This window comes from Ranitomeya imitator, chromosome 3 (genome assembly GCF_032444005.1).
Source record: "Ranitomeya imitator isolate aRanImi1 chromosome 3, aRanImi1.pri, whole genome shotgun sequence".
NCBI lineage: Eukaryota > Metazoa > Chordata > Amphibia > Anura > Dendrobatidae > Ranitomeya > Ranitomeya imitator.
In genome coordinates, this window is record NC_091284.1 from 429159180 (window position 1) to 429182321 (window position 23142).

The 23142-nt window shown below is 42.8% G+C and overlaps 1 protein-coding gene across 1 annotated transcript in view; it reads left to right on the forward strand.

Annotated features, from left to right (window-relative positions):
• Positions 1-23142, forward strand: part of RASL10B (RAS like family 10 member B) — a 230769-nt gene that overhangs the window by 192987 nt on the left and 14640 nt on the right. The window contains exon 4 of the mRNA XM_069757266.1: positions 9521-9645. Coding sequence (XP_069613367.1) covers positions 9521-9645 — 125 coding nt within the window. The remainder of the gene's footprint in view (positions 1-9520; positions 9646-23142) is intronic.

Consider the following 23142-nt stretch of genomic DNA (forward strand, 5'->3'; position numbering starts at 1 on the left):
CACTTTCATGCCAGTTTCTCCAAGCTCTGATAAAATGGGCGGGATGGGGAGTTGTGACCGCCACTCGTCAATTTCTTTATGAATAGGAGCCAGAGTAGGATATGCGGCTAAGTGCACACAGAGGTGCAGGTCACTCGTCCGCCACTCCTGATTCATGAAGAGGCATAGGAGGTCCTAGCTGTCCGAACCCCAGCAATCTGTAAATTATCACTTGTCTTATTGATAGGCGATAAATTGCAAACTCTTTAAAACTGGAAAAACATTGGTATAATCCACTCATATTTCATAAGAGAAAATGTGGTGACATACACTTACCAGTTACATACTATACAGAGACAAGAAAACTGCCATATATCAGAGAACACACATAATAATGACAGATAACAATGTGTTATCCCCTGTAAAAAAATCTTAAGCGTTCTGACTGCCCCCTCAGCCAGTAGGCCCACTAACAGCTGCTGTTGCTACAGTATGCCGATGATGCTATATATCATTAGAAACTTTGTACACAATGAAAAATTAAATCAGTTTCTACCATATTTGCACCATATAATTTTTTTCATCTAGAAATATTTTCCATATACTAAAAAAGAAATATGATTTAGATCTCAAATATCTAATATATAAAGCTGAATGTGTGTGTGTATGTGTGTGTGTGTGTGTGTGTGTATGTATGTCCGGGACTGGCATCTGTACCGTCGCAGCTACAGCCACAAAATTTTGCACAGTCACACGTCTGGACCCCGAGAGCGTCATAGGCTATGTTGTGAGGCGAAATTTTAACCCCGCGTGTTCCAATTCACCAAACAATTTTGCCCCTATCTACATAATGGGGAAAAAATTGAAAGGAAAAGTGTTGGAGGCGTCGCAGCTACAGCCACAAAATTTTGCACAGTCACACGTCTGGACCCTGACAGCGTCATAGGCTATGTTGTGAGGTGAAATTGTAACCCCGTGCTTTCCAATTCACCAAATAATTTTGCCCCTATCTACATAATGGGGGAAAAGTGTTGGAGGCGTCGCAGCTACAACCACAAAATTTTGCAGTCACACGTCTGGACCCCGAGAGCGTCATAGGCTAAGTTGTGAGGTGAAATTTTAACCCCGCGCTTTCCAATTCACCAAACAATTTTGCCCCTATCTACATAATGGGAAAAAATGAAAGGAAAAGTGTAGGAGGCAAATTGACAGCTGCCAGATGTGAACAAGGGGGATTTAAAGAATGAGAGCGATGGCGCCAAAGAGTATATACCGTACAGTTGCTAAGGTGGGGCCCCGACATGGGATACTCACCACACACGGGGATATGAACACACACAAAAAATGCGCCACACACTACCACGTGCTTGAACACATATTACCCTCAGCACACATTTCACCACAAATACACCAACCTCGCCACATAAAAGTCGAAACACAAAAGTCACCGCTTAAAACTCGCCACTCGCAGAACTCACCACATGCAAAAACTAGGCTCTCGCAAAACTCGCCACAAGTGCAAAACTCACCTCATGTAAAACTCGCCACACGCAAAACTTGCACACGCAGAAAAATTGCCACATGCACAAAAGTTGCAACACATGCAAAAGTTGCCTCACACAAAACTTGCACATACTCAAAAGGCACCACACATAAAACTCGCCACGCGCAAAACTCGCCATGCGCAAAACTTGCTGTCACATGCAACTCGACACACAAAAAGTTGCTACACGCATGTTGCCACACAAAACTCATCTCACAAAAGTCGCTACATGCATGTCGACACACGCAACTCAACACACACAACTTGACAAACGAAACTCGCCCTAAAACACACACAAGTCGGGTATTATCCTTCAAAAATAAAAATCTGATTAATAAGCAGACAAACTACAACAAATGTACCATATAGGAAATACGGCAGCTGTCAGTCACATGACCTGTCTATTATGTGTATGTGTGAGCTAATATATACTGCCAGGGGGAGGGCTTCCTGTTGGCTGGGGATTTATCATGCTGCCAATTTAGCTTACAAATACTGAGGTAAAAATACTGAGCAAATAACGTGTGAACGAGGTCTAATACAGGAGGAGATGACACACAGGTATATACTATATACAGGGGAGATGACACACAGATATATACTATATACAGGAGAGATGACACACAGGTATATACTATATAGAGGAAGAGATGACATACAGGTACATATATATACAGGAGGAGATGACATACAGGTATATACTATATACAGGAGGAGCTGACACACGTACAGGTCCTTCTCAAAAAATTAGCATATAGTGTTAAATTTCATTATTTACCATAATGTAATGATTACAATTAAACTTTCATATATTATAGATTCATTATCCACCAACTGAAATTTGTCAGGTCTTTTATTGTTTTAATACTGATGATTTTGGCATACAACTCCTGATAACCCAAAAAACCTGTCTCAATAAATTAGCATATTTCACCCATCCAATCAAATAAAAGTGTTTTTTAATAACAAACAAAAAAACCATCAAATAATAATGTTCAGTTATGCACTCAATACTTGGTCGGGAATCCTTTGGCAGAAATGACTGCTTCAATGCGGCGTGGCATGGAGGCAATCAGCCTGTGACACTGCTGAGATGTTATGGAGGCCCAGGATGCTTCAATAGCGGCCTTAAGCTCATCCAGAGTGTTGGGTCTTGCGTCTCTCAACTTTCTCTTCACAATATCCCACAGATTCTCTATGGGGTTCAGGTCAGGAGAGTTGGCAGGCCAATTGAGCACAGTAATACCATGGTCAGTAAACCATTTACCAGTGGTTTTGGCACTGTGAGCAGGTGCCAGGTCGTGCTGAAAAATGAAATCTTCATCTCCATAAAGCATTTCAGCCGATGGAAGCATGAAGTGCTCCAAAATCTCCTGATAGCTAGCTGCATTGACCCTGCCCTTGATGAAACACAGTGGACCAACACCAGCAGCTGACATGGCACCCCACACCATCACTGACTGTGGGTACTTGACACTGGACTTCAGGCATTTTGGCATTTCCTTCTCCCCTGTCTTCCTCCAGACTCTGGCACCTTGATTTCCGAATGACATGCAAAATTTGCTTTCATCAGAAAAAAGTACTTGGGACCACTTAGCAACAGTCCAGTGCTGCTTCTCTGTAGCCCAGGTCAGGCGCCTCTGCCGCTGTTTATGGTTCAAAAGGGGCTTTACCTGGGGAATGCGGCACCTGTAGCCCATTTCCTGCACACGCCAGTGCACGGTGGCTCTGGATGTTTCCACACCAGACTCAGTCCACTGCTTCCTCAGGTTCCCCAAGGTCTGGAATCGGTCCTTCTCCACAATCTTCCTCAGGGTCCGGTCTCCTCTTCTCGTTGTACAGCGTTTTCTGCCACATTGTTTCCTTCCAACAGACTTACCATTGAGGTGCCTTGATACAGCACTCTGGGAACAGCCTATTTGTTGAGAAATTTCTTTCTGGGTCTTACCCTCTTGCTTGAGGGTGTCAATGATGGCCTTCTTGACATCTGTCAGGTCGCTAGTCTTACCCATGATGGGGGTTTTGAGTAATGAACCAGGCAGGGAGTTTATAAAAGCCTCAGGTATCTTTTGCATGTGTTTAGAGTTGATTAGTTGATTCAGAAGATTAGGGTAATAGGTCGTTTAGAGAACCTTTTCTTGATATGCTAATTTATTGAGACAGGTTTTTTGGGTTATCAGGAGTTGTATGCCAAAATCATCAGTATTAAAACAATAAAAGACATGACAAATTTCAGTTGGTGGATAATGAATCTATAATATATGAAAGTTTAATTGTAATCATTACATTATGGTAAATAATGAAATTTAACACTATATGCTAATTTTTTGAGAAGGACCTGTATATACTATATACAGGAGCAGATGACCTACAGGTATATACTATATACAGGAGGAGATGACATACAGGTATATGCTATATATAGAAGATGACATGCAGGTATATACTATATACAGGAGGAGATGACACACAGATATATATACTATATACAGGGGAGATGACACACAGGTATATACTATATACAGGAGGAGATGACATACAGGTATATACTATATATAGAAGGAGATGACATTCAGGTATATACTATATATAGGGGAGATGACACAGCAGGTATATACTATATACAGGGGAGATGACATACAGGTATATACTATATACAGGAGATGACATACAGATGTATACTATATATAAGGGAGATGACAAACATGTATATACTGAGGTGATGAGGTGAAAATGAGAGGTGTGAGGTGAAAATGAAAAGGTGTGAGTGCAAAATGAGAGGAGTGAGGAAAAATAGTGGAGTGATCAGAAAATGACAGATGTGAGGTTGAAATGACAAGTGTTAGGGGGGAATGAGAGGAGTGAGGGAGAAAATGAGAGGTGTGAGGGAGAAAATGAGAGATGTGAGGGGGAAAATGAAAGATGTGATTGGGAAAATGAGAGGCGTGATGGGAAAATAAGAGAAGTCAGGTGCTATAACTAACCACAGATATTTACTATACCCAGGCAATGCCGGGCTCTTCAGCTAGTCTAATATATAAAGCTGAATGTGTGTGTGTGTGTATGTATGTATGTATGTCCGGGATTGGCATCTGCACTGTCGCAGCTACAGCCACAAAATTTTGCACAGTCACACGTCTGGACCCCGAGAGCGTCATAGGCTATGTTGTGAGGTGAAATTTTAACCCCGTGTGTTCCAATTCACCAAACAATTTTGCCACTATCTACATAATGGGGAAAAAAGTGAAAGGAAAAGTGTTTTAGGCGTCGCAGCTACAGCCACAAAATTTTGCACAGTCACACGTCTGGACCCTGAGAGCATCATAGGCTATGTTGTGAGGTGAAATTTTAACCCCACGCTTTCCAATTCACCAAACAATTTTGCCCCTATCTACATAATGGGGAAAAAGTGAAAGGAAAAGTGTTGGAGGCGTCGCAGCTACAGCCACAAAATTTTGCACAGTCACACGTCTGGACCCCGAGAGCGTCATAGGCTATGTTGTGAGGTGAGATTTTAACCCCGCACTTTCCAATTCACCAAACAATTTTGCCCCTATCTACATAATGGGGAAAAGGGAAAGGAAAAGTGTTGGAGGCAAATTGACAGCTGCCAGATGTGAACAAGAGCGATGGCGCGAAAGAGTATACACCGTACAGTTGCTAAGGTGGGGCCCCGACATGGGATACTCACCACACACGGGGATATGAACACACACACAAAATGGGCCACACACTACCACGTGCTTGAACACATATACCACCCTCAGCACACATTTCACCACACATACACCAACCTCGCCACATAAAAGTCGAAACACAAAAGTCGCCACTCAAAACTCGCCACGCGCAAAACTCGCCACATGCAAAAACTAGGCTCACGCAAAACTTGCCACAAGTGCAAAACTCACCTCATGGAAAACTCGCCACACGCAAAACTTGCACACGCGGAAAAATTGCCACATGCACAAAAGTTGCAACACATGCAAAAGTTGCCTCACACAAAACTTGCACATACTCAAAAGGCACCACACATAAAACTCGCCATGCACAAAACTCGCCATGTACAAAACTTGCTGCACACAACTTGCTACACTAACCTGTCACATGCAACTCGACACACAAAAAGTTGCTACACGCATGTTGCCACACAAAACTCAACACACACAACTTGACACATGAAACTCGCCCTAAAATACACACAAGTCTGGTATTATCCTTCAAAAATAAAAATCTTATTAATAAGCAGACAAACTACAAGAGCAACAAATGTACCATTTAGGAAATACGGCAGCTGTCAGTCACATGACCTGTCTATTATGTGTATGTGTGAGCTAATATATACTGCCAGGGGGAGGGCTTCCTGTTGGCTGGGGATTTATCAGGCTGCCAATTTAGCTTACAAATACTGAGGTAAAAATACTGAGCAAATAACGTGTGAACGAGGTCTAATACAGGAGGAGATGACACACAGGTATATACTATATACAGGAGATGACACACAGATATATACTATATACAGGAGAGATGACACACAGGTATATACTATATAGAGGAGGAGATGACATACAAGTACATACTATATACAGGAGGAGATGACATACAGGTATAAACTATATACAGGAGGAGATGACAAACAGGTATATACTATATACAGGAGCAGATGACCTACAAGTATGTACTATATACAGGAGGAGATGACATACAGGTATATGCTATATATAGAAGATGACATACAGGTATATACTATATACAGGAGGAGATGACACAGATATATACTATATACAGGAGGAGATGACATACAGGTATATACTATATATAGAAAGAGATGACATACAGGTATATACTATATATAGAAGATGACATACAGGTATATACTATATACAGGGGAGATGACACACAGCAGGTATATACTATATACAGGGGAGATGACATACAGGTATATACTATATATAGGAGATGACATACAGGTGTATACTATATATAAGGGAGATGCAAACATGTATATACTGAGGTGAAAATGAGGGGTGGGAGGTGAAAATGAAAAGTTGTGAGTGCAAAATGAGAGCAGCGAGGAAAAATAGTGGAGTGATCGGAAAATGACAGATGTGAGGTCGAAATGACAAGTGTTAGGGGGGAATGAGAGGAGTGAGGGAGAAAATGAGAGATGTGATTGGGAAAATGAGAGGTGTGAGGGGGAAAATGAAAGATGTGATTGGGAAAATGAGAGGTGTGATGGGAAAATAAGAGAAGTGAGGTGCTATAACTAACCACAGATATTTACTATGCCCAGGCAACGCCGGGCTCTTCAGCTAGTCATAAATAAATGCGATAGTCTAGCATTCTATAAATTAAAAGATTATGGTCTTAATGCTAGCATTTTACAAAATTAGGAATAGTTGTCAGGCCGGTAGAGAGAACCTGTCCCGAAGTCAAGTGGCCAGTTTTTCCTCTTATCTTTAGTGATCATTTTCATGGTCTTTCCAAGTGGATTCTCTGGGGACTTGTCTTTAGACTGCTCTGCATTGTTACCCTGTGACCACGGCCCACTTGGGAAAGCCCATAAAACTTTGCGCTAAATAAAAAGGCCCATATTTCTGGAACTATATGATGGATTTAAAAGAAAAAAAATGGAATACTCGGTGGAGCAGTGAGAATAAAGTAACCACTTTATGATCTTGTGACAGGTCCTCTTTAAAATCCAACATTTATGTTGCAGCCATGTCATCACAATGATGCTGTCTCCGGTAGAATTCTCGACATATGCGAGGATATATTAATCAGTGTCTTTATATTTGATGGAATGTCACAGTGTAGGTGAAATGGTTACTAACAGGAGCACTTTATATATTCACACATCCCGCACCTCTATATCTGCTCTGTTACAGTTGTGACTCCCCTCTACGTTTCCTCTCTCTCTCGCCCCCTATAATATTTCCATAAGCTAGCTTGTCTGTGATCTGGGGGTTGCATAACATTATCAGATTCAGGCAGGGGGAATCCCACCACAGGCATGTGGCATTGCAATCTTTGAAGTAACCACCCCCGTTTCGCTATCCCTCAGCAACTTCCCACGCTGAGATGTGTGTGCTACAAACCCCGAGGCAGAAGGGATGACCCTTTCCCTCATCAGCATGCCTGTTAGGGAGACGTGCGTGGGATATAGTGACAGGAGGAGTGAGTGCAGAAAAGAATGATGTAGGACACTTTCTGTAATCGTATAGCAGTTTAAAAAAACGTGGAAGAATCTAACAGTCCACTGTAGTAAGGCTTACACTGCTGAAGTGACAAGAGTCTGAATACCTCCACACTGTCGGACACAGACAGAAAGGGAAACAAAAATTAGAAAAATTGCATATTGGCTCACCAACTGTTGAAAAATGACTGGAGGCTCCAGATCGAATTCTGGATATAGATATCGCAGCAAAATGGAAAAATCAGCATCCAAAGTAAATGAGGTGCTATACTATGAATTAGAACGTATTGTTTGAAATGCGTCAGTGCAAGCATATCTAGGTGAACTGAGAACCTTTTATACTATGGATTGTTTCAAATGATTTTCCTAAGTAAACAGTTTTCATAATATTTTTCCTCCTGAACCAATGCTGAATGTATCTTTTGACTCATTTTTTACCTGGTGGCCAACCCAAGCTTCACATCTCTGCGCTACCTGTAGAACAGAACACACTTGTCGGTGAGCTGGATAGAAATCCCTTTTTTCTATTTTCAGAAAATGAGGTAAGTATATTAAAACATTTTACTAGCAACATAGTTACAACAAGAGAAAAATTAAAACATACAGAGAGAATAAAAGGACACGGGTCTACAAGTTTTGAGCATAACCACTCTTAGTCCTGTTTGTTGTCTTTGTATGTTTTGATTTTTAATTTTTCCATTTGTAATTATGTTGCTAATAAAATAATGTTTTAATATACTGGTACTTACCTCATTTCCTTTGGATGCTGGACTTTTCCATTCTGCTGCTTTTTGATTTGCAACAACAGTATACAGTCCGTGTTGCTTTGGTGGTGGACCTTCTTTCCTCTTTGTCCAGTCTGCGGTTGCACCAATGACTTGTCTGCCCAAGTGACTCAAATGTCCTCCAAATACAGGTAGACCACAACCCTTTAAAATAAGTCACCATCCCTTGCTACTTTTCTAACTTTTTTTTTTTACAAAAATGTAATAATCCACTGTAGTAAGGCTTCTGCTACTCTACTGCCAAAGTACTAAAGTCTAGATGCTTCAAACGTCCTACAAATACAGGAAGACCACAGACATGTGAAGTTTTACCATCGATGGAACAAGAATTGCTATATCCCGCTCTCCTTTTATACGGTCTAGGTGTCTTAGTCACTCTATTGCAGACCATCGAATTTAGTATATTCACATAAGGGAGTGGTGTTTACACTTGGGCAATAGACAGGTAGGTATTATTATTTTTTTATATTTTCCTGGTCTACAGAACTGGTCAAGATGCATTCAAGACGGGCTTTGACAATGGCATAAAGTCTGAGGATAACTGGCTTATTTCAGTCAGTTCCAGCTATATTATTATTGTGTACATGTTCTGTAGCAGTCGAAAGTGATTAAAATGGTTTTGACAGAATAAAAATAAAAATTTGTGTTGTCAAATAGGTCCTTAATAGACAGGTATTTTGTATTTTCAGCAAAATGGAATTAATTGCCTGGCCGGTGTTAAGCCGGCTGTACACATGAGATAACTGTCAGCTGAATGTACCGTACGTACAGTAGACTCTTGTCTCTCCCTACTAACCTATATACGGTACATAAGCACTGGGTTCACCCGAGCATTGTTGGGCTTTCAATGGGGAGAGGATAAAGACTAATCTAGCAGTAACTTATCTCTACTGAAAATAAAAGGGGAGAGAATACTTTTTTATGTTAATGTACGGTAACTTACACGGGTGGCATCATCTTTATAAAAATATTCATGCTTGCATAACGTGGCAAGATATATCATAGTGTTATATGTTGCAGGAGTGGGCAGATTCCTGCTGCCGCGGACTCAGAAGTGCACATGCTTACATCCTCGTCTATGACATCTGTTGCTTTGACAGCTTTGAATACATCAAAACCATAAGGCAACAGATCTTGGAAACAAGGTGGGTCATAATTACGCAGGAAATCTTCAGATGGCGTTTGATATTTTATTACTGCAATAATGTTTAGGTATTAAAGTACACACATGGCTGTTCGCTATATATATTTATATACTTCGGAGCAGTTAGTTACCTGTTAACAGAATCACCTGTTAAACAGCAACACCTAGGGGTTCGTATATTATAAAGTGGATCCCAAACGCTGTAAAATACCTATAAAACACAGCCAGCTCCAACTCCCTGCCGCTGCTCGAGTCTCAGTGTTTTAGCTGCATTGGTGCATCCCTGCTGTAGCTGTGGCCAGTCATTGAGCTCAGTGTCTCATGCCGTCCATCTCAGACCAGCTGCTGAGCTCAGAAATTGGCCGTAGCGGTGATGATGTCACTGCTGCAGCCAAACACTGAGGTCTAAGCAGCGGCAGAGAGCTGGCGCAGGATCCGGAAAGGATGGGTACCCACTTTGTTTGCTGATTTAGGCATTTTACTGTGTTTGGAGTCCACTTTACTGAAAGTTGAATAATTTGTTTAATGCTATTCTCCTTAGATGTGAGTTAACAGTTATAACCAGGTCCTTGTTGCCAGAGGGCCTAAATGTCTCTCTGCTTCATAAGAGGAAACCAATACTACAAATGACATATCTCAGGCATTTGCATCCAGTAGCTTCAAGTTACATGTGCTTCTGATACTACTTGCAGTTAAGAGGTTACCCAGCTGAGCATGCCAATCACTGGCAGTAGCAGTCACATACTGTACTACTTATATCATGGCCAACATCCTCATCATGATGCCAATAGTGTAGTAAGTGACCGCAGTGGCTACTAATCTTATCTTGCAGTTGGCATGTAAACAAGCCTGGAAGAATTGCAAGGGGGTTAGCGCTGCATCAGGGCGTAAAATAAGTGTTGTCCAGCTGTCAATTTTAAGACATTTAAAGGGTTATTCCCCAAATCATAATGTGGTATAATAATAATAATGTGCATACAGTTGAAGCTAGAAGCTTAGATACACTATATAAAAAGACACATAGCACTGCAGCCTTGCAGCGCTGGGGTCCTGGGTTCTAATCCCACCCAGGACAACATCTGCAAAGAGTTTGTATGTTCTCTCCGTGTTTGCGTGGGTTTCCTCCGGGCACTCCGGTTTCCTTCCACATTCCAAAGACATACTGATAGGGATTCTAGATTGTGAGTCCCATCGGGGACAGTGATGATAATGTGTGCAAAACTGTAAAGCGCTGCGGAATATATTAGCACTATATAAAAATAAAGATTATTATATTATTATTATTATTATTATATGCATGTTTTTCTAAAAAATGCCAGAATAATGAGAGAGAGAGAGAATGTTTTAAGGCATTTTTATTAATTACTGTAAAGTCAAAAGTTTACATCCATTTCATTAGTATTTGGTACCATTGCCCTTGTTCTGTCCCCACATGATGCGAATGGAGGTGTAGTTGACTAATAGGTGTTGTAAGAGAATCGTACCTTCAGTTTTCCTCGCTGTAGGGCAGACAGGACCAATGCTGTTCGGCATCTGGAGAGATCATGCACACCAGGGAGTGTGCAAGCAGAAGTAGGATTTCAGCATCTCTGTCCAAAGGTGGGATAACGCTGGCTAGGTGCCTTACGTGTGGTTGGTGAAAAGTGGCTTCCGGGGTAGGGATCTCATCCATTTCAGCTGGAATTTGATCACATTCGATTAGCGTAGGTAGGGGTATTTCTATCAACAAAATAATACAAGTCGGGCGGCACAGTCTCCAGTACGGAGGTTATGACCAGACTGCCCTCATAATAGGTGCTTGGCAGCGGTAAAAACAGCCATGATATTTCTGACCTCCGGTGCTCCTCAAAACAGAGAAAAAAACAGCTGTGTAATCCCGTAGAAGCGCAAGCACAGCGCGAAACGGCCGTCGTCCCTGTTCTCCCCTGCTCACCAGAGCTCCGGCTCCGTCGTTCCCGGCCATGAATTTTATCTGGATGTGTTGCCAATAAAAGTTTTTATATTTCAAGAAGACCGGTGAGTGCCCTCATTTTCTTTCTTATAATAGGAGTATTTCTATGTCTCCATTGACAGGAGAAGCAATGAAACCTTGTGCTCTTCTGCTGCTAGTCTCTATGCGCCCCGAGCATAGAGCGGACGTTTCCGTAATGTTGGGTTGAACGTCGCTGGAGAAGGTGTTCGCTGCAGGTATCTGTTTCTGCACATAGTCACTGGTACGAACACCTGGGTCATCTTCTTACGGTGGTGGCAGGCAAATTGGGTCGAGGTTTTGCTTCAATGCTTGCTCGAGTATTTTTACTTCGGCTACTTCGGCGATTTCTTCCTCCATTTCTGTTTGAAGAATCTTTGCTCGAGCCTCTGCTTCTGTTTGAAGAATCTTTTCTCTAGCCTCTGCTTTCTTCGCTTCAGCTTCTGTTTGAAGAATCTTTGCTCTAGCCTCTGCTTCTGCTTTCCTGGCTTCTGCTTTTGCCTCTGATTCTGCTTGAAGAATCTTTGCTCTAGCCTCTGCTTCTGCTTTCTTTTCTGTGTATGAACGTCTTTGGACCGCTCTGCGTTTAAACGGGCCTCTAGAATTCTGTCGCTGAGGGCTAAAGTTCTTGAGCAGGACGATTTGTATGACCGAACAGAGTGTTTAGACGAGGCTGACCTGTGCGATCTAGTTTCTTGCAGATGGGCGATACGAAGCTCCGCTTTATCTTTGGCGTCTTGCAAGGCAGTGTCCCTTTCTCTATCTGTGGAATCTGCCTTTCTTAACTCTGATAGGGCTTTGTCGATTTTAGAGTCTTTTTACGAAGGCAGCATACTTTGCGGACAGTCTCTTGTACCTGCAGTGGGCCACGTCTAGCTGTCTTATAGTGTCCTGTAAACTTGCTGCATCATCTTTGTGGCGTTGATGCTTGACATGAGGGAGGCGACTCGTTCCCATAGGTCGTCCAGATTGTCATTGAACTCATCCCTTCTGGAATGGTAATTCTCGGGGACCTTTAGTGTTGGCTTGAGGGAGCGTACTGGTCGTGCATCTGGGTCTGCTGCGGAAGCGGACTCTGCTTCCCGGTCTTCATAATGGATGGGTTGTATTTGCTCTGTTTCAGCATTGGGGGACTGCATAAGGCCCTTTTCGGCCATTTTGATTTAAGGTGCGCTGTCTCTTTAAGAAACTGAACTTTTGAATTGGGGGCTGGAAATCATGGTGCAGCTTTGTTGCACCCCTGATAAGATTCCCAAGGTGTTTTTGGAGAATTGTGGGGTTCTGCAGTTCGACAATCTGCAGCAATGTGGTATAATATACAGAGAGTCTTTATACACAATGCGGTCTGAGTTGATGCTGCAGGAGATTTCTTAGCAGAGCAGGGCTGAAGTATGTGAACAGGCAGAGCGCGGGCACATGGGTTGGGATATAAGGGTGATTCTGGCCGGGCTTCAAGGCAGTCTTTCGACTGTTCTGTCCCCACATGAGGCGAATGGAGGTGGGGTAGACTAATAGGTGTTGTGAGAGATTCGTACCTTCAGTTTTCATCGCTGTAGGGCAGACAGGACCAATGCTGTTCAGCGTCCGGAGAGATGATGCACACCAGGGATTGTGCAATTCAGACTTTATTTGAAAATCTGGACATACAGCGTAGAATGGTATACAGTAACTTCTCCAGAGTTGAGTCAAGTACAGCAAGTGTATCAGTGACAGCGAGTGAGCAGCAAGAGGTCGAAAGACTGATGCCTTTTTAAGCGTGTCCTCTCACAACAGCATGTAAACTAAAAATGAAATGGCTGCCAGAGGAAGAGAAGACTTGACCCCTGAACCGGAAGTGGAAGACATGCTCACAAGAATTAATTAATAACAAGCTGCCATATGGAAAAAGGCCATTGGGTGGCAGCAGAGCAGAAATGTAAGAACATACATAGCATGAAAATACACATAAAACTAAAGAACATACCTTACACGGAACAGCACAGCCCTTAAACTGAATGACTGGGGTGAAATGTTTTAGATATCCTTCCAGAAGCTTCTCGCAATAGTTGGGTGGAATTTGGGCCCATTACTCCTGACAAAACTGGCGGAACTGATCCAAGTTTGTAGGGCGCCTTGCTCGCACCTGCCTTTTCAGCTTTGCCCATAAATTGTCAATAGGATTAAGATCAGGGCTTTGTGATGGCCACTCCAAAACATTGACTTTGTTATCCTTAAGCCACTTAGTTACCATTTTGGTAGTATGCTTCAGGTCATTGTCCATTTGGAAGACCCATTTCCACCCAAGCTTTAACTTTGTGGCTGAAATCTTGAGATGTTTCTTCAGTATTGCCACATAATTATCTTTTATCATGATGCCATCTATTTTCAGTAGTGCCCCAGTCCCTCCTGCAGCCAAACAACTCCACAAGATGATGCTGTCACCCCCGTGTTTCACAGTTAGGATGCTGTTCTTAGGCTTCCAAGCTTCTCCCTTTTTTTTCTTCAAACGTAATGATAGCCATTATGCCAAAATAGTTAAATTTTAGTTTCATCAGCCCACAAGACATATCTCCAAAAATTATGGTCTTAGTTCCTGTGTGCATTTGAAAACATTAATCTGACTTTTTTATGTGTCTTTTGGAGTAATGGCTTCTTCTTCGCAGAGTGGCCTTTCAGCCTATGTTGATACAGTACTCGTTTCACTGTGGATATTGACACAATCTTACCAGCTTCCGCCATCATCTTCATAAGGTCTTTTGCTTTTGTCCTTGGGTTGATATGCACATGTCAGACCAAAACACATTTTCATCTCTGGGACACAGAACCCGTCTCCTTCGTGAGCTGTTTGATGGCTGGACATTCTCATCTTGTTTGCACTTGTATATAATTGTTTGTACAAATTAAGAAGGCACCTTCAGGTATCTTGAAATTGTACCCAAGGATGAGCCAGACTTTGTGCAAGTCCACAATTCTCTTCCTGATATCTTGTCTGTTTTTTTTTAGACTTCCCCATGATGTTACACAAAGAAGCAGTGTGTTAAAGGTGTGCATTCAAATGCATCTACAGGTGTGTCTCTAACTCAGATGTTGCAAAAAAAAACACATGACATCATCATATAGGCAGTCCAGAATTGTTTAAAGGCATAGTAATCTTAGTGTATGTAAACTTTTGACTTTGCAGTAAGTAATAAAAATGCCTTAAAACATTCTCTCTCTCATTATTCTGGCATCTGGCAAATGTAAATAATTATGGTAATCCTAATTGACCTAAAATGGGAAAGGTTTATTCTGATTTCATGTCAGATATTGAGAAAAACCTGCATATGTGTCTTTTTATATAGTGTATGTAAACCTCTAGTTTCAACTGTACATATTTATTCATTTGTGCCAATGTGTCCCATTTTGTATCTCATTTTTAAACCAGCCTTCTTCATTACCATATGAGAACTCATGCCGAGAAGCAGTGATGGGTTGGTAACTACTGTAAGAAGTGATGTACTGCTGTAGCAAATGGCTGTGCATAGAAGGGTTAATAGGATACAGTGTAAGAGGGGGCTAGAAGGAGAGCTATAGTGCAGGATAGAGCTCTATATATTGGGACTGAGAGGATATGCAGCAGGATGGGGCTATGTACAGGGGCTGAGATTAGTTGTACTGTGTTTGTTGTATGAGGCTGAGGGACCAGTGATGCATATTGCAGAAGATTATCTCCTGTCATATGCATCAACAAATCTGCATTTCTCAAAATTGATATATCAGCATCAGCAGTAGACAACAGACACAGGTCTACATTGCCATTGTGGAGGAGAATCGAGCTCAGCTAGAACCAACTAATAATTTAAAACCAGACAGACAGCTATACTGATGTAAATGCCTAAAAATGAACTTTGGCCAGGCAGTGTACTGCACAGGAGCACATAGTGCACAGAAGCATATGGTGGGCTTAGATTAGCCTGATGATAATTCTGAGAGGTGGAGAAGCAAGTGTTGCAGGAAAATGTAATTTTAGCAGAGAACCATCCATTCATTTATGTGAAGCTGGATGCACAGAGCGGCAGAAATAGATTAAAAAAACACATCGATACAAGAAAGAATCTTTGTTTGGGCATAGGCTGCATATTAACAAATATATGTAGTTACTCAACCATAATGTGGTTGTGGGAATAGCTATTTAAATACTGTGACAAAGCATTCCTAACCAGGACTTTTCACTCAAGCTCCCCTGAAGCCTCATTCATGCTGAATATTTTACTTCTATATGACTTTCTATAGGGTTGATAATGGTTTTCTGTTTTGCAGGTTTTCATTCATGTTCTACATATTTTATCAATTGTGCGTAACATGAACTCCTTATAACCTACCGCTACCTATTGTTTCAGGGGACTTTTTAGAATAAGTTGTGTGTTATGTGTTAGGAATAACACTCTTTCTGGCAATTATATTACTCTTATCCACCAGTTTTCATAATTTTCCCTCTACAGGCTTTCTCTAATTTTCAGTTGTCACCAAGATAGTGAGTGTAGAGGAGCGTAATGATGTTTTACATACAGAGTACACACCGACTTGATATATTCCTGCTCTCTTTTATCTCTGTAGCACTCCCTTGGAAACGGCAGCAGCATGTAAAACATCTTACAGCTGTACTGAGCAGTGCAACTGTGAATTCAGCACTGAAGTGAGATAAACACATATTAGAAACCAGCAGCATAGGTCTTTGTGTGAATGTACCTCTCTCTTACTCTGCTTCTCACTATTCTCCCTTCTCTTCCCCTAAACATTGCTGTTCTTATCCCCCACAACAAGTTAAAATTGCTTGGTCTGATTTTTAGTCATTCTCTCCCACCCTGCTTTTGGTGTACATACCAGTCGAATATGTCAAGGAGCTGTATTGATTCTCATGATCTGTAATTTAGTATCCACTCTTCTTCAGTGGGCAGCTACTCTTCATCAGAATTCTGCCAGCACTACTCGTGGTGAAATTTTCTTTCCCTCACTTCCAAACATGTATTATGGCAGCCTTTGTCTAATGACTTGACTGCTCTGAAATTAATTCTTGCCTCTCTGTTATTCCTGTGTGCAGTTTGAAAGACAAAAGAGCAGGAGCAGAGAGACAAAAACACACCCCAATTCCTGGAAACCATCTTGAAGGAAGGTACCAGACTGGTTCCAAAACACAATGTTTTTATGAACATCTCCATATATCAATCTCTGTAGAATACAATAAATCTAAAGTGCATTGTGCATGTAATGGGCCTTACCAGTGCTCATGATGTTTCTGTGCCTCAACCCCGCACTCCAACGCGCGTTTCGCAGCACGTCGCTTCCTCAGGGAGTGGAGATTGATATATGGAGATGGTATAGGTACCTTATATAGAGATCATTATTGCTATTAGCACTATGCATGGTGCACTTTATTATATACTATTCTCTTTTTGGTAGTGGTTCCCTGCCGTGGCTCATGCACACTTTTTGAGCAAAAAGAAAGGACATAACACTTACTATACATTATATATATTGTTGCTAATGATCCTTGTATAGAATTTCTATTATTTAATATATGTATTTTGTGCCTCCTCCGATTTTCTGTGTTTTGTTTGTTAGTGTCTGTATATTTAATAAAATATTATGTTTTTATTAAAATTCCTTTACTTACTTTCCGTTACTGGTAATATTTTCAAGTAGTTTGTTTTGGTTACATAATTATTACTAATTTGATCTGCAGATTTCAAATTTAGTACATTTTCTATGAAATGAGATGAAGTTGTCTTAATATACTGTACAGAAACCAATTAAGCAGCTCACTATGAATATACCTAAATGATGAACCGATTAGATAGTGACAAATATTATTGGTTTACATATATAATATCATTATTATTATTGTTATTATTGCAGTGTATTCAAGTGTATCTATTGCACTATAGAAATCTGAAATTGTAGCTTCATATTTTGTCCTTTGCTCCAGCCTAATAGTGTAACTAGGCAACAAGTTGAAATGGCCATTTTCTTGGATGCATATGTATCAGCGGTACCACAAAAAGAATCTTGACTCTAATGTGTGCACATTTTTCTGGTCATTGTATAGAGGAATTCTCAGTTTTTGAGATGTAGCTTGCACAAAAATGAAAGGACACTGAGAGCAGTTAGTTCATAATACTGTAACTTAACATCTCCATTCCTACAACTCCTTTGTTAATTCATGGTGGTATTGTATGCATGGTTAATTCCAAATTTTCCTATAAGACATCCATAGTTACTCTTTTGAACCATGCTGCATGCTATATTGTGTAGATAAAGATTAGTGTTGCGCCACCTCCCTAATGTTCGGGTTCGGTTTGTCGAACAGGGAGGTGTTCGACGAATGATCGTCGAACGTTCGACGAACATCGTCGAACCCCATTGAAACCAATGGCAGGCAAACACAAACACATACAAACACATAGAAAACACCTTAAAAGGTGTCCAAAAGCTGACAAACTGCTCAGAAGACACAACAAACACATGGAAAAGTCACAACTACATATAGTCATGCAAAATGCAAAGAGGAGGAGTAAAAGGAGGAGGAGACACAGATATAGGCATGTCATGCCCTTCTAAAATCAAGAAAGCCTGGAGTAAAAATCTAAAATCACTCTACCAACACCCAGACATCTTGACAAAAAAAAAAGAAAAAAAGAAAAATCTTTAGGTAGAATGGTGGCGGGTCCATTCAGAACACTTTCCTTAGAAGATGCAGTGGTACCCCCGTTGGGAGTTGTGCCAAAAAATGACCCCAATACATTCAGACTAATCCACCATTTGTCATATCCAAGGGGCATGTCAGTAAATGACAACATCGACGTTGAACCAAGTACAGTACTATGTACTGTACCTCCTTTAACGAGGCAATCAGGCGGGTCAAGATGTTGGTAAGGGGCATCCTAATGGCCAAAACAGACATTGAGGGGGCGTTCCGGTTACTACTTGTGCCTCCGAATAGTGTTCTCCCATTGGGCTGCTTCTGTGAAGGAGCATACTACATAGATCGCTGTTTGCCCATGAGGTGCTCCATATCCTGCTCACTATTTGAGGCGTTTAGTTGCTTCCTCGAATGTGTCGTCATGGATGTTTGTAAGGCGACACATATTATCCATTACCTTGACGACTTCTTATGCCTGGGCCCAAAAGATTCGCCACAGTGTGAAAACACGCAGTAGTCCACCTGTGAGAAGGAGAGAGCTGGAGGGAGAGTGGACACCCCACAGCCGAGGGGTTAGATTGAGAAAGAAAGAAGGCGGTGTAGCTTGCTTCATGGGTGGGATACTCTGCTGAGTAGCAGAAATTGCTACTAGGCCCAAAAGGATTTCCTGGGCCAGATGCCGTTAAAAAATAGTACTTAGGTAAACAGGCAGTGTAGCTTGCTTCATGGGTGAAGTACGCTGCTGAGTAGCACCAAATTCTACTAGGCCCAAAAGGATTTCTTGGGCTAGATGCCGTTACAAAATAGTACTTAGGTAAACAGGTGGTGTAGCTTGCTTCATGGGTGGGGTACGCTGCTGAGTAGCACTAAATTCTACTAGGCCCAAAAGGATTTCCTGGGCTAGATGCCGTTACAAAATAGTAGTTAGGTAAACAGGCGGTGTAGCTTGCTTCATCGGTGGGGTACACTGCTGAGTATAACTAAATTCTACTAGGCCCAAAAGGATTTCCTGGGCTAAATGCTGTTAAAAAATAATAACCAGGTAAACAGGCGGTGTAGCTTGCTTCATGGGTGGGGTACACTGCTGAGTAGCACTAAATTCTACTAGGCCCAAAAGGATTTCCTGGGCTAGATGCCGTTAAAAAATAGTACTTAGCTAAACAGGCGGTGTAGCTTGCTTCATGGGTGGGGTACTCTGCTGAGTAGCACAAAATGCTATTAGGTACAAAACAATTTCCTGTGATAGATGCAGTTAAAAATTAGTAATTTGATCAACAGGCGGTGTAGCTTGCTTCATGGGTGGGGTACGCTGCTGAGTAGCACCAAATTCGACTAGGCCCAAAAGGATTTCCTGGGCCAGATGCCGTTAAAAATAGTACTTAGGTAAACAAGCGGTGTAGTTTGCTTCATGGGTAGGGTACGCTGCTGAGTAGCACTAAATTCTACTAGGCCCAAAAGGATTTCCTGGGCCAGATGCCGTTAAAAATAGTACTTAGGTAAACAGGCGCTGGGTGGCTGGGCTACTCTGCTGACTAGCAGACACTGAAGCTTTGGAGCAGACCTTTGAATCCCAGGCCATAGTATGAGTAAACAACTCTGCAGACGACCCCACCCACCTGGAATTGACGATGGCAACGTCATGTAAAACTCAGCAAGGGGACTAAATAAAGAGTCTCCATTTTTTCCAAAAATTCGGCCATAGACACCACTTAAGTGGTCAATTTCGCCAGAGTTTTTTAAAACGGTTGGTGAGGTGATTTTCAAAAATCATCAAGCTTTTAGTCTCCCCAAGATGACACAGGGGAAGAAAAGTCCTTGCGGATCCAGGATTTGATCATCTTGATGAACGTTAGTCTGTCTACATTGTCACTGGACAGCCACGTGCGCAAATCTGTCAGCACACCACCAGCAGCGCTGAACACACGTTCAGAGAGAACGCTGGCTGCGGGGCATGACAAGATCTCCATGGCGTGCGTGCGTTGCGAGCTCAGGCCATTTTTCAAGATTGGAAGCCCAAAATGAGCAAGGGTCCAGTTCCACAGTCATGGCATCGAAGTTAACTTGGAGATACTCTTGTACCATCCTCTCTAGGCGTTGGCTGTGCGTCAGACTTCTTGTTTCCTGTGGCCTTGCAAAGGATGGTCTAAAAAAAATCTTGAAACGATTGGAAAAAATTGCTGTTACCACCAGATACGATGTTACTGTTACGGTTTGAGTGATGACTCGATAGTCCCATGGTTGGCAAGTTAGAACTCAGAGATTCACTACGTGCACCACTGGTGTTTTGTGGAAAAGCAGATATTAGATTCTGTAACAGTCTCTGCTGATACTCCTACATTCATGCATGAATCCTTTTCTATGGCTGGAATTATTTTGGCAAATTTACTTTTGTACCGGGGATCTAAGAGTGTGGCAACCCAGTAGTCGGCATTACTTCGGATTCTGACAATCCGAGGGTCATGTTGCAGGTAGTGCAGCAAGAAGGCACTCATGTGTCTTGCGCATCCAGGAGGACCAAGTCCTTGTTGTCTTGGTGGTGGCGAGGTGAGAATCATGCTTCCTTCGTCTGCCCTCTCCCCCCAACCTCGCACAACAGAAATTTGATCAAGGTCTCCCTCATCTGATCAGTCTTCCATGCCCAGCGCCAGTTCGTCCTCCACTTCTTACTCGCCTCCTGCACCTTCCTCAACAGTTTAGCTGCTACCATGCACCCTCGGTAATCCCTCTCCCCCAGCCTCCAATGCCAGCCGCCTTGGTGCTGCCAACCTTCTTGACCTTGGAGATATTATCCCTTCTGCATACGACTCCTCCTGTTCCTCCTCCTCCTCTTATTCCACCACCTGACTCTGAACACTGTGTAAGGTGTGCTCCAGCGTGTAAATCACCGGAATGGTCATGCTGATAATGGCATCGTCAGCACTAAACATCTTCATTGCTATTTCAAAACTGTGCAGAAGAGTGCATAGGTCCCTGATTTGAGACCACTCCTGCAGCGTGATTTGACCCACCTCTTGATCTCGTTGGCCCAGGCTATACGTCATAACGTATTGCACCAGGGCTCGTCGGTGCTGCCACAGTCGCTGCAACATGTGCAGAGTTGAATTCCACCGTGTGGGCACATCGCATTTCAGCCGATGAACTGGCAGGCCCAACGACTTCTGTAGAGATGTAAGTCGTTGAGCTGCGGGATGCGAACGGCGGAAGTGAGCACACAGTGACCGTGCCCTCTGCAGAAGCCCATCTAGTCCAGGATAGTGGAATAAAAATTGCTGGACAACCAAGTTCAAAACGTGAGCCATACAAGGCATGTGTGTGACATTGCCCCGGCGAAGGGCCGCACCCAGGTTTGCAGCATTGTCGCACACAGCCTTCCCTGGCTGCAGGTTGAGTGGAGACAACCATTGATGGAACTCGGTCTCCAGAGCTGACCACAACTCCTCAGCTGTGTGACTCACCTTTCCCAGACATTTCAATGTAAACACTGCCTGATGCCATTGAGCCCTGGTGACAGCATAGTGAGGAGGTGTGCAGGATTCCTTCTGCGCAGTTACAACGCGGGTGGCATTACCAGACAGGCTTTGGGTGCAGGTGGAGGATCAAGAGGAGGTTGAGGAGGCAGAAGCAGTGGAGGAACTTCTAGATACAGAGGATCGATGAGCAACTCGTGGGGACAGCAAGACTTGGATAGCAGCCCCTTCTCCTGATGTCGCCGTAGTTACCCAGTGCCCAGTCACCGACATGTAATGCCCCTGTCCATGTCTACTCGTCCAAGTGTCTGTGGTGAAATGCACCCTGTTACACACAGAGTTTCTCAAGGAAGCGGTGATGTTGTGTGCGACATGCTGGTGTAGCGCAGGCACAGCTTTCTTTGAGAAGTAGTGGCGACTGGGCATCTGGTACTGGGGCACTGCAACGGACATAAGGTCTCGAAAATCCTCTGTGTCCACCAGGCGGAAAGGCAGCATTTCTGTAGCCAACAGCTTGCAGATGGAGAAATTCAACCTCTTAGCTTTGTCATGGCTAGGAGGAAATGGTCTTTTACTTGTCCACATCTGAGGGCTGGCTGCCGTGCTTAGACGGAGTTGAGTAGGGTGTCCCCGGAAAACTGCTGGTCTGTGAGGAAGGTGCAGGCGGAGATGTTATGTTGCCTTGATCAAAATGTGGTGTCGATGTCGGAGAGCGCTCAACGACAGCAGGTGTTTCCACTTGAAAATGTCCTGATGACCTGCCAATCACACTGGCTGTTGCGGGTAAAAAGGTGTCAGGTCTGCATCCAAAACCATGTGCGACTGCTGTCCCCACAGTCATAGAGGATGAAGAGGATGCGGATGCACTTGATGGGGCAGACGGTGGTTGACCCGGCCCACTAGGTCGCATTGTAGCACAGTGAGCTTCCCACTGCAACTTCTGCTTCATATCCATGTGACGGTTCATGCATGAAGTACTCAAGATAGAAATTTTTTGTCCTCTACTGAGATTTTGTTGACAAATCTTACAGACAACATGAGTTGGGTCATCCTTTGCAATGTCAAAAAATTCCCAGGCTATGCAAGGCTTAGAGCCCGTGCGACCTGAAGAGCCACCACGACTTCTGGTCTGAGTGTTGTGAATTCTGTTGTCGGGCTCCCTCCTGTGGTCATGAATGGTACTTCGGCTGGTTCTGTCCATGGACTTCCTCTGGTGGGTGTTTCTGAGTTTCCTTCCACAGGTGACGAGGTTAATTCGTTAGCTGGCTGCTCTATTTAACTCCACTTAGATCTTTGCTCCATGCCACCTGTCAATGTTCCAGTATTGGTCTAGTTCACTCCTGGATCGTTCTTGTGACCTGTCTTCCCAGCAGAAGCTAAGTTCCTGCTTGTTTTTCTTTGGTT